At 42.9% G+C, this 12,621-nt stretch overlaps 1 protein-coding gene across 4 annotated transcripts in view; it reads left to right on the top strand.

Annotated features, from left to right (window-relative positions):
• Positions 1-12,621, top strand: part of NSD2 (nuclear receptor binding SET domain protein 2) — a 148,742-nt gene that overhangs the window by 48,100 nt on the left and 88,021 nt on the right. For 3 of the 4 annotated variants that reach the window (XM_034770825.1, XM_034770824.1, XM_034770826.1), the window contains exon 3: positions 10,648-10,813. In XM_034770825.1, the coding sequence (XP_034626716.1) occupies positions 10,648-10,813 (166 nt within the window). Of the gene's footprint in view, positions 1-8,590; positions 8,644-10,647; positions 10,814-12,621 lie in introns of those variants that run through there. The other variant, XM_034770828.1, reaches the window with a different exon arrangement.

Raw genomic sequence — 12,621 nt, 5'->3', positions numbered from 1 at the left:
ATTACCTCCTCCACCTGAGGGCCCAGGGCCTGGCGCCCTCGCTCATCAAGGTGCACCTGGCGGCCATATCAGCCTTCCATCTGCCGGTGCAAGGACACAGTGTTTTCCCATGCTATGACTGGCTGGTTCCTTAAGGGTCTAGCGTCTTTTCCTATATTCGAGACCCCCGGTTACACAGTGGGACCTAAACTTGGTGTTGGCTCGTCTCACGGGGCCTCCATTTGAACCACTGGCCACATGTTCCTGGTCTCATCTCTCATGGAAGGTGGCCTTCCTGGTTGCTATCACGTTGGCCAGGTGAGTCTCGGAGCTCAGGGCCCTGACTTCCGAACTGCCGTACAAGGCCTTTCATAAGGACGAGATCCAGCTCCGCCTACACCCTGCGTTCCTCCCAAAGGTGGTCTCCACCTACCACATGGGTCGGGACATTTTTCTACCAGTCCTCTGCCCCAAGCCTCACACATCCAGTGAGGAACTCCACCCCCACACCCTTGACGTGCGGCGGGCTCTGGCTTTGTACCTCGAGCGGACTAAGTTGTTCAAAACGTCCTCGCAACTGTGTGTCACCTTGGCTGAGCATGCGAGGGGCCAGCCAATTTCCACAATTTCCATTCACCGGCTTTCCAATCGAATCACTTCGTGCATCTGTTCCTGTTATGAGCTGGCAGGTGTTCCCCCTCCACCCACGAGTGAGGGCATACTCGATCTGGGCACAGGCCTCGTTGGCTGCCTTCGTGGCCCACATCCCATTCAGGACATTTGTAGGGCTGCCACATGGTCATCAGTTCACACGTTCACCTCGCACTATGCGATCGTCTCCCAAACCAGGGATGATGCTGGGTTCGGCAGGGTTGTCCTCCATCCTGGGAACTTGTGAACTCCTACCCACCTCCAACAGATATAGGTTGGAATCACCTTTTGTGGAGTATGCATGAGCAATCACTCAAAGAAGAAAAAACAGTTACCTTTTCTGTAACTGGTGTTCTTCGAGATGTGTTGCTCATGTCTATTCCACATCCCATCCTCCTTCCCCTCTGTCGGAGTTGTCTGGCAAGAAGGAATTGAGGGTGGGGGGAGCCTGCAGTTGCCCTTATACCACGCCAGGCAGGCGCCACTCCAGGAGTTGCGGGGGGCGCTCCCCCCTACAGATACTGCTAGGGGAAAAACTTCAGGCACCGGTGCATGTGGTGAGCACACACACACCTATTGTGAAAGAGACATGAGCAACACATCTCAAAGACCACCAGTTACAGAAAAGGTAACTGTTTTTCGTTTTCTAGGCTCATGGGTCTGCCTTTTGAGCCTATGGGCTCCTGCTCCCTCTCCCACCTGTCATGGAAGGTTGCATTCCTTGCGGCGATAACATCCGCGAGACGAGTGTTGGAACTTAAAGCCTTGACTTCGGAGCCACTCAATACAGTGTTCTACAAGGACAAAGTTCAACTGCGATCCTATCTAGCCTTTCTGCCGAAGGTGGTGTCTTCTTTTCATGTTAACCAGGACATCTTCCTCCCAGTGTGTGTCCCAAGCCTCACGTCACTGGGGAGGAAAGAAGGCTGCATGTCCTGGCCGTCAGACATACCCTGGCATTTTACCTGGAGTGTACAATGTCCTTTTGCAGGTTGACCCAGCACTTCATCGCAATAGCGGACAGGATGAAGGGTCTTTCGGTGTCATTGCAGAAGATTTCCAACTGGATCGTCTCCTGCATCCCGACCTGTTATGAGCTAACATAGGTCCTGCTGCTGCCGATTGTAAGGGCTTACTCGACCCGAGCTCAGGCGTCTTTCCTGGCCCCGTTCTGATCCAGGACATTTGCAGAGCTACGACGTGGTCTTCGCTTCATACATTCATGGCCATCACTCAGCAAGCCAGAGACGACACTGGGTTCGGCAGAGCTGTGTTGCAAACTACGTGTCTGTGAACTCGTACCCGCTTTCATTGGCGCTGCTTGGGAGTCACTTGATATGGAATGGAGATAGTTTCCTTTTTCCGTAACTGGTGTTCTTCGAGATCTGTTGCTCATGTCCATTCCATAACCCGCCCTCCTTCCCTACTGTCGGAGTTTCTGGCAAGAAGGAACTGGGTGGGGGGAGCCGGCGATGCCCCTTATACTGCGGCATGTGTGCACCGCTACAGGGAGCTCCAGAGCCGGTCCCCTATAGATACCACTGAGGGAAAAACTTCTGGCACTAGTGCATGTGGCAAGCGCACACACCTAATATGGACATAGCAACACATCTCAAAGAACGCCAGTTGCAGAAATGTTAACTGTCTTTTCTCTTGCTACAGAGGGCAGGACAAGAGGCAATGCATTCAAACTACTGCACAGCAGATTTAGATTAAATCTTAGGCTACATCCTCACTACCGGGGGGGGAGGGGTGTCGATTTAAGATACGCAAATTCAGCTACGTGAATAGCATAGCTGAATTCAACGTATCGGAGCCGACTTACCCCGCTGTGAGGATGGCGGCAAATCGACCTCCGCGGTTCCCCCGTCGACGGCGCTTACTACTACCTCCACTGGTGGAGTACAAGCGTCAATTCGGGGATCGAATGTCGCGACCCGACGAGACGCGATAATTCGATCCCCGAGAGATCAATTTCTACCCTGCCAATTCAGGCGGGTAGTGTAGACGTAGCCTTAGGAATAACTTCCTATCTGTAAAAACAGTAGGACAATGGAACAAATTGTGTAGGGAAGGTGTGAAATCAGAAATAACAAATCCTGCATCTTGGCAGGGGGTTAGACTAGATGACCCTGGTGGTCCCTTCTAACTGTGTGGTTTTATGAAACCGAGAAGCAATAAGTTGGGTATAATCAGATGGTCAAATTGGGAGGAAGGACATGGTAGTCTAGGTTAGTAAGTACCAACTTGATTTTGATTGTGTTATTTTAAAACTGCGTACATTCTATTTACATTCCTTACCTGTAATGTTTTAACTTCTGCATATTTCTAATTTATTTTTTTAACATAAGGCTTGTGGCGTGCTAGCAAGTTGGACCTTTATTACGTATCAAGGTCTGTGTATTCTGTGACTCTCTGCTAGAAACGTGGGAAATACTACCGGAGCTTCAAAGAATTTTTTTAATGGAAGTTTTATTGAGTAAAACAATAACACAGATATTTATATTCAGTTATTTGATATCCTTCAGTTTTCAGTATGTCATGGGTTCTTTTTTAGGTTTCAAAGTCGATGTGCTGTTTAATATGTTTGGGATTATTTGTACCTCATAGCTGTTTCAGGCTATTTGCAGACTTGGGAACTGATCACTGTATTAATTTTACACTCACTTATAAAATTTTCTTCACAGCCATGAATGCTAAAAACATGCGGGTTTTTAAAAAGTGCAAGCTTGAGGTCCTGGGGCACAATTCTGTGGCAAGGGATAAATTCTGCAACAAATTCACCAGCAACAAAATTAGGCAGTGGTAAAAAACAGGACCCTCTATCTCTCTCTTTTTGAATTGCCTTTGTCTAAAACTAAACATGTTATTTATGAAAAAAGTCTCTCCTTTAAACAAAATAAAAAAAATAAAAATTCTAACCTTTTATATTGTATTGTGTATCTTAAAAATGTTTAAGGAAGACTCCTCTGGCCCTGCGTTTTTGTTTTTATTTCATCAATACAGATTTTTCATTCAGCTCAAATCTCTATCTGGTCTGATTTCCTGTGTACAACAGACCCTGCAATATTGCCCAGTATGAAGACCATAAGGTTTCTGACCGTCAGAGGGGTGAAATATTGGAACGGCCTTCCTAGGGAAACGGTGGGGGCGACGGACCTGTCTGGTTTTAAGATTAAGTTAGATAAGTTTATGGAGGGAATGGTTTAATGGTAAAACATAGTAGCCAAGGAAAACCAAGCAATGGTACGTAAATAGTATAATGGCCAACAGGGGTCAGGCTAGAGACTCTTGCCTACATGCTCGGGGTCTTACTGATCGCCATATTTGGGGTCGGGAAGGAATTTTCCTCCAGGGTAGATTGGCTGAGCCTCTGGAGGTTTTTCGCCTTCCTCCGCAGCATGGGGCAGGGACCACTAGCAGGAGGGTCTCTGCCGATTGAAGTCACTAAAACACAGGATTGGGGACTTCAACAGCAGAGTCCAGGGAAGGGTTTTGTGGCCTGCAGCATGCAGGGGGTCAGACCAGATGATCATAATGGTCCCTTCTGACCTTAAAGTCTATGAGTCTATGAGTCTATGATTGATCGAGAACATTTCTCTTAGAAGGACCTCCAGTCTTGATTGAAAGACTTTGTGATGGAGAATCCTGACCCCTCTACCATTTTAGGAATTGGCTGGTTTTAGCGTTGCTTGGATACATAAACTGCTTTGGATGCAGATGTCTTTTGTTCCCATACTTGTTTTTGTGTGTTGTTGCCACATGATGTAACATCATATTCCCATATAATATCACAACCCCTGTGGACAAATTTGTTGTCATTCTCCTCTCTGGTTGAGGTGATAGTGAAACCAGGACTCTCCCCGCCTCAAGACTACCACATGGCTTACCATGAATTGTTAAAGCGGATAGCTTTGAACTTGGGAGTCCAAGCGGAAGTGGTCATGGAGACAACACAGTCTCCTGAACATTGTCATCTGCGGGGCCCTCTAGAGTGGCTCTACCACTTGATTGGGTCCATGATGGCTTCATTAAGACCCTGTGGTAAACTCCTACTTCCCTCCCTCTGATAGCAAAGCACACAGAGTGCAAGTATTTCGTTCCGGCCAAAGGGTATGAATTCCTTTTCTTGCATCCTCCCCTGGGATCTCTGGTTGTAGCAGCTGCCAAAGAAAGGGATTGCCAAGGATAGGTGGGTCCTATGCCAAAGCAAAGGATCCAAAGAAATTGGACCTGTTCAGACAAAAGGCATATTCCACATCCACGGGGGGCCTGCTGCTCCGCATAGAGAATTAGCAAGCCTTGTTGGGTTATTATGATTTTAATATGTGGGAGTCCATGTTATAATTCAAGGACATACTCCCTCAAGACTCTAAACAGTTTTCCTCCCTAATTTGAGGAGGGAAAGACTGGCTCATGCCTCTCTGCAATCATCCCCAAACACTGCTGATTCTGTGGCCGGATCAATGGTGACAGCGGTAAAAGTGTGCAGGAGCTTTTGGTTGCAGTCCTCAGGGCTCCCTTATGAGGTGCGACACACTATTCAGGACCTCCGAAGGCAACTTTGAAATTCCTGGAACTCTGTGCTGGCAGGGTTAAGGATGCAGTATAGACCACAGCACATGGGCTGTTACTTTACTCAACCAGCCAGATAAGAGCAGTAGAGGAGACTGAGCAGGGGGTTCAGGCACAGACCTCCCTCCCCCATGCTTCTTGGCCCCAGACATTCAGGGTCTTCGAAAAACTCATTCCCTTTCAAGTGCTTGGTCATGTCCATTCCATGTCAGGTGTGCGACTTTTCTCCCAGTGGTATGCATAGGGCCAGCCCTATTGCCCCCTAGAGGCCCGTGCTCATGCACCGGAATAAGTGGTGCCACTGGCCTTGTGCCATCTCAGTTCCTTCTTACTACTCATGACGGTTGCTGGAACAATCTTCTTTTGTGCTTCGGCAGTTTCTTCCAGTGATTTTTCCAAACTCTTGTTGTAAATAGTTGGTAGTTTTTGTAGCGTGTGTTAGTTAATCCCCTTTCGGGATTTTGTTCCCAGGGCGGGCATGCCCCGATCTCTGGGCTTTGAAGCCATGTACGTCATGCACGAAACATATGCCCATGAGTGATCACCACTCAAGTTGTCTAAAGTGCTTGGTATGGACATGTGCAACAAATCTGAAAGAACACTTACAGAAAGGTTAGCAACTTTTATCCTATCCCAAAACAGAAGAGAAGTTTCTTTTGCTGTCTTCTTCCCTCCTCCTCCAAGGGAGGCATCTAAGCATTTTTCTCCTGTACGAAAAGCCAGTAACATCTTTCTCAGGTGCTCCTTTTCTGCTCCACTCAAATAATTGGCAGAAAATTATTGATGAAGATGAGCAGGGCAGTAAATTGTGCCTTACCTGTCAGCTACAGGAGAACCTATGGTACTTGCCCTGATACTTAGGGGAGAGGGGGGGAAGGGAGTAGATGGTCTGATCCCAGAGTGATGTGTTAACTTTGCTCTTCTCAAAGGCAAAACGACGACACCAATCTAGGGAGAAGGATATCTCTGGTAGTCTCTCACTCTACATAGGTCCTTCTCTTTAGCAATACAGGGAGTACACACTGCTCAAATTTAAGCTGTTCCTGCTTCAGTTGCTAATGTGCTGGCTGTATGCCTGTAAGAAATTAGATGGTACGTTTGTGTCAAAGTACTTGAATTATTTTTCCCATACAAATTAAATCATTTGGAAATAAAGATTTTTACCTTTATTTTATTTTTGTGCCTTTTTTCCCCTCTGTGCTTTTAAAAAAACAAAAGCAACTTTGTCACTCTTCAGTTCTTTGTCAATATACTACCAATTTAAAAAACAGATTTTTGTTTGAGGAAAAACAGCTCAACTAAAATGTGAACGTCATGAATCCTTATCTCTTATATCAGAACACCAGGATTGCACAGATGTCAAGAATTTCACCTTGGTAGCAATAGGAATGTTCATTATTATCACGACAGCCCTTTAAATATAGCCCTGGAACCATCTGAATGCCCAAGCTAACTAAAATAGCATTAAACTGGAATTATTAGGATGGAAATGCGTTAAAGACGGCTTGTGCCAATAGTGTATATTGTGTCTTAGAAGGTCTTATAGAATTGCTGTTAATAAATATTACTCTGCTATGCTTTCACACTGTTTTTCCACTGATGTGGTGATCTAGAAAAGTCCTGGAGTGTTAATTAAATTTATTTAAAAAAACTACAATGAGTTATGCAGATAATTCTTAAAGATACTATTACAGGATTTTCACTCTTGGGTCTTGTGCCTTCAATCAGACTTATGCAAGAACTCTTGGAACTTCTTTTGGACCTTTGAGGCAACTATATGTTTTTTGTGGACTGGTCTACTCCTCGCCTTCACCCAGCCCCCTGACCATGCTCCAATTAAAAGTGCTTCCAGAGGCTTCAGAATATTCTAGCCAGTTCTTTTTTTCCTTTCTGTAGTCAGTGAAGCAGCTCTCTGTAAGAGCTGCCCAACAATAGCAGCTCTGACGCTTGTTGCTCATGGCTGTTTAGGTGGACACCAGGTATCCTTTATCTGTTTCCCTGGGCTATATCTATGGGCTGCTCAATACTCTAAGGCTAGGCCCATCTTTATACTATGGGGATTGTAGTGGCATAGCTACAGTGCTATAGCTAGTCCAGATATTGTGTACACAGCCTACAGTGATGGAAGGGGTTTTCCATTGCTGTAGGAACACCGCCTCCCCAAGCAGTAGTAACTAGGTTTACAGAAGCATTCTTCCATTGACCTAGCTGGGTCTACACTGGAGATTAGGTTGACATAGTTACAGCACTCAAGGATGTGGATTTTTCACACATCTAAGCACAATAACTGTGTTGACCTAAATTTTTGGTATAGACCAGGCCACAGAATCCTGTACATGTGGTGCTTTTTAAGGAAGGGCAAACTAACTACCTTGTAATTTTACTACAGAGATACCCCCTACAATTCTCAAAAGCACATTGTTCTCTTTTAAAAAATTATTAGTAGGGCCCTACCAAATTCATGGCCACGAAAAACGTGTCACTGACCATGAAATCTGGTCTTTTTTGTGGCTTTTAACCTATTCTATACAGATTTTACAGGGGGGAGACCAGCATTTCTCAAATTGGGGGTTCTGACCCAAAAGGGAGTTGCAGGGGGATCACGAGGTTATTATAGGGGGGTCATGGTATTGCCACCCTTACTTCTGCACTGCCTTTAGAGCTGGGCAGCCAGAGAGTGGCGGTTGCTGCCTGAGGGCCTAGCTTTGCAGGCAGCAGCGCAGAAGTAAGGATGGCAATACCATACTATGCCATTGTAGCTTCTGGTGATGGTGGCTCTGCCTTCAGAGCTGGGCTCCTGGCCAGCAGCTGCTGCTCTCCTGCTGCCCAGCTCTGTAGGCAGCACCACCACTAACAGCAGTGCAGAAGTAAGGGTAGCAGTATCATAACACCTCCTACAATAACCTTGCGACCCCCCCCCACAATTCCTTTTTGGGTGAGAACCCCTACAATTACAACCCTGTGAAATTTCAGATTTAAATAGTTGAAATTGTGAAATTTACTATTTTTAAATTCCTATGTGAAATTGACCAAATAAACTGTGAATTTGGTAGGGCCCTAATTATTAGGCACTTGCGTCATTTTTGCAAATGGGTGTTAGGTTTGTAAATCAGTTGCTTTTGAGAATTGTATCTGTTATCTTTCAGGATTTTTATCCATTCACTTACTTTCAAATGTTGAAATTATGTATTCTGGGTATTAACTCTTTCCAGCACATTATTTGGAATTTTGTACACATGTGGCTTTGATGTAATTTTTCATGTTGTATTTAACTGCTAGGGAGAGCTTTTTATTTCTCATTTTTGAAAAATATCTGCTGGAATGTTCCAGGTCTTCTGAGATTTCTGGAGTTGAAGCATCCTCAGTGGGAGGGAACACTTGGGGCCATCTTACAGGCCAAAAAGCTTGAGAGCAATGGGAACACAATTCTTACTGGAGGTATGGATCCAAGAGAGTTAGTCCTGAGATCTTCAGAAAAGCTTAATTAGAAGATGAGGAGCTATCCTGTTAATCACAAGAAGGGCCCAGCTCCTCTCAAACCTGGAAAGCTTTTTAAAAATAGTAAGCTTTAGGCATTATTTCACAACTAGAAATAACTTTTTAAATATTGATTTTTTTTTTTTAAGTACCATCATCTAAAATCATTATGGTGTAGCTAAGGTTTGTTGTTGTTTGTGTTTAGGAAATCATGTCTTAGTCATAGATTTTTAAAGCCAGAAGGTACTAGTCTCATCTGACCTTCTATGAATATCCTGACGTAGTACTACATCTCAAAACACTTGGCTTCTTAATTCAATTTTAAACACTCTAGATACTTCATAATGTCATCTCTTCTCTCCCTTTTTGCTCAATTCTACAATCTAAAAGCCTAGAGCCTAGAAATGTTGGTTCATCTTCTGAACATTGGAATGGTGCTACAAAAGGCTAATGATGTCACATTTTACATAATTAAATAGTAACAGACCGCTGGAAATGTGAATCAAAATGTAGCATTTCTTTAAACATAGCTTTAATTACTTCTAACGCTAGATTTTAAAATGTGCAATAGATCTACACGCCTGTTGATATTGAATACAGGCAAATGTATTATGGATAAAGTGAAAGTTAGACACAGTAGAAATAAAACATGTAATGGCTTATGCTGGCGTGTGAATAAATCTTTGTCTTTATTATAACTCAACTATACTATGATATGGCAAACCTGTTAGTATGTGTGTCATATAGTTACAGGGGGGAAATTGTTTTTAGTTTATTCTAAATGCTTTGCAGTTAACTTGCCAAAGAGCCTTAAACCAAAAGTACTTATGCTTTCCTCATATTTATTTAAAATAAGTAGCTTTGGGAGGGACCTGCTAAAATTCAAAAGATTTTACTTCTACCGTTGAAAGCATTTAAAAAAAAAAAAGTGACTAGCAAAAAGGAGAAAAACCTCTAGCCTTTTGCTGTATTTTGATGTTCTGACATATGAAGAAATATATGAGAATTCTTTTTCCTTTGGCTTAGAAATGTAGGTCCTATGTCGGCTGGAAGAGTCTACAATAGTTTTTGTTTTTTTTAAACTTCATTTAACATGCTTATCTTAATATTTACTAAACTTTAGTGAACAACATTTTATACAAAGAAGGACTGTTTAAGATTTCATGTCCTGTACTCTTCAGTTAAGGTGTTAGAGCTCACAGTGAACATCCCTAGGTATATTTACATTGACGCCTGGAGCAAGCTTCCCAGCCCGGGTAGACAATCTGACGCTAGGGCAGCTCAAGCTAGCATGCTAAAAATAGTAGTATGGATGTTATGGCTCTGGTGGAGACTCCGGCTAGCCACCTTAGCTCAAACCCCGGGGACTGGGTGGGCTTGAGAGCCTGAGCTACTGCCCAAGCCACAATATCCACACTGCTATTTTTAGCATGCTAGCTCTAGCTGAACTAGCACAAGTCTATCTATTTGGGCTGGGAGGTTTGCTCCTAGCTGCAGGGTAGACATAGTCCTTGAGACGTCCCAGAGGTCATCCACTAAAACCAGGAAAGAACAAATTTGATATTACTGATATTTCAAAGGTTTAAAAAAAATAATCTAACAACCAACCAAAGTTCATATTTTATTATATACAGAAAGGAAGAAAGAGAAACAAACAAAAGAGCAAACAATTAAAAAAAAAATCCTTTCAGTCCCCTTTCTAATACATGTGAAATACTATCCATTTACTAGTCTTTTAGGCAAACATTATTGCTTTCTCTTCTGCCATGCTATTTTTTGTCACAATCGAATGCTATCACCCCAATCTGCCTCTCTTTCCCACACAAAAATTACTTCAAAGATATACTTTATAAGCTGTGTTAAGTTGATTAATTAGTATTTCTTATGTGTATACTATTAATTAATCAAGGTACAGTTTTGAAGGGGGAAATATGGTAACACAGTGTATGTTTTCTTTTTTAAAAGACTCCTGCTAAGAAAGATTCAACTCCAAGTACTGTGAAAGAAGACAAAATCCATGTGTTGAAGTACAATATAGGGGATTTAGTGTGGTCTAAAGTGTCTGGTTACCCCTGGTGGCCATGCATGGTTTCAGCTGATCCTCTTCTTCATTCCTACACTAAACTAAAAGGTATGTCTTCATTGCTGCACACATCTTCATGGACATAGAGACATTAAATTCTGGAAAGTATCGGGGTAGCCGTGTTAGTCTGTATCTACAAAACCAACAAGGAGTCTGGTGGCACCTTAAAGACTAACAGATTTATTTGGGCATAAGCTTTCGTGGGTAAAAACCTCACTTCTTCAGATGCATAGAGTGAAAGTTACAGATGCAGGCTTACTTTTCTGGAAGTTTCATTCAGATAAATTGATAAACCAAAATCCTTTGTGCTTCAGCACTTGTCTATGCTGCTTGTCAATTACCTTTTACTAGCTTACATCAGGTTGCATTGGAAAGAAGTGGTGTTCTGGGGAAGCTTAATTTAAATGGAAATTGGAAAAATAGGTTAGGGAATATGAAGGTAAAACCTTTGATAACAATGAATTAATAGAAACAAAAGACTGAAGTAGGAGAGAAAATTCACAGTATAGCTCCTTAAAGTTTGAAACTTGTTTTCAATATTTTAATGTTTCTGTTTTCAGTTAAATCAAAGAGAAGTTACAACTCCCTATGTGACATCAGCAGTGAACAGGATAAATTCTTTAGTGTCAGTATAATTACTTGCGTTGCTGCTCTTAATCAGGGCAGGAACATAGCTAAGGCCTTGCCTTGTAGCTTTTCTTATCAAACAATCTTCCTTTTCCCAGTGAAGCAATAAAGGAAATCCTGTCTGCTTGCTAGGAGGATAGAGTGGCTGGTTTGTCTCTTCCCTTACATTTTTTCATTATGGAGTGACCAGTATGGGCGCCTCTCTAAAATCCAGACAGTTTTATCAATCTCAAAATGGGTTGAAGTTTAAAAAAAAAAATTCTATGGAATTCAAAATGAATTGGACAACAAGTTTCAGTATGTCACAAAAACTATAGGGTTCAACAGAGTTTGAAAAAATTCTAACTTTTGCTACTGTTCAGCAAGTTATGGAAAGGAGGAGAGAGAACCTAGTTTACTATGCTTCCCAGGCTGAGATCTGCTTTCCAGGACCAATTTTTAGTTGATTGCAATATATTTGAAAAGTATTCAAGTCTCAGTAGAAACATTTCTATAGGTCATAAGTTTTCGCAAGATTATATAGGATGACCGCTGAGGGAAGATTGGAAAAAATTGGGTTTGTTTAGTCTGGAGAAGAAGACTGAGAGGAGACATAAGTTTTCAAGTACATAAAAGGTTGTTACAAGGAGGAGGGCGAAAAATTGTTCTCGTTAACCTTTGAGGATAGGATAAGAAGCAGTGGGCTTAAATTGCAGCAAGGGCGATTTAGGCTGGGCATTAGGAAAAACTTCCTGTCAGGGTAGATAAGCGCTGGAATAAATTGCTTAGGGGGGTTGTGGAATTTCCATCACTGGAGGTTTTTAAGAGCAGGTTAGACAAACACCTGTCAGGGATGGGCTATATAATACTTAGTCCTGCCATGAGTGCAGGGGACTGGACTAGATGACCCCTCGAGGTCCCTTCCAGTCCTATCTGTGATGTCAAATGGCTGCTGGAGGCCTATATTTTACATTATTGGAGGGAGGGGGGAATAGCCCTTTTTCTTGCACAAAGAGATTTCAAATTTAAACTGAGAACTAAGATGTCTTGCCAGTAAAGAAGGAAAATTATTTGCGTATGTTTTCAGCATGAATCTCAGATTCCATTGTAGGTGTGCATACACCTGAGATCAAAATCTTTTGAATAGCAGTTTCTGTCGGGGTGCATATGTCCTGTGTTACCTCATGCTTCTGGGTAAGAGCATAAAAAGCAGAGTGATCACAAACTTCCTTCTTACCACCCAGGCAGGG

The sequence above is a fragment of the Trachemys scripta genome, chromosome 5 (assembly GCF_013100865.1).
Source record: "Trachemys scripta elegans isolate TJP31775 chromosome 5, CAS_Tse_1.0, whole genome shotgun sequence".
NCBI lineage: Eukaryota > Metazoa > Chordata > Testudines > Emydidae > Trachemys > Trachemys scripta.
Note: the sequence above shows the minus strand (reverse complement) of the source record. Positions and strands in the feature narration are given on the sequence as shown.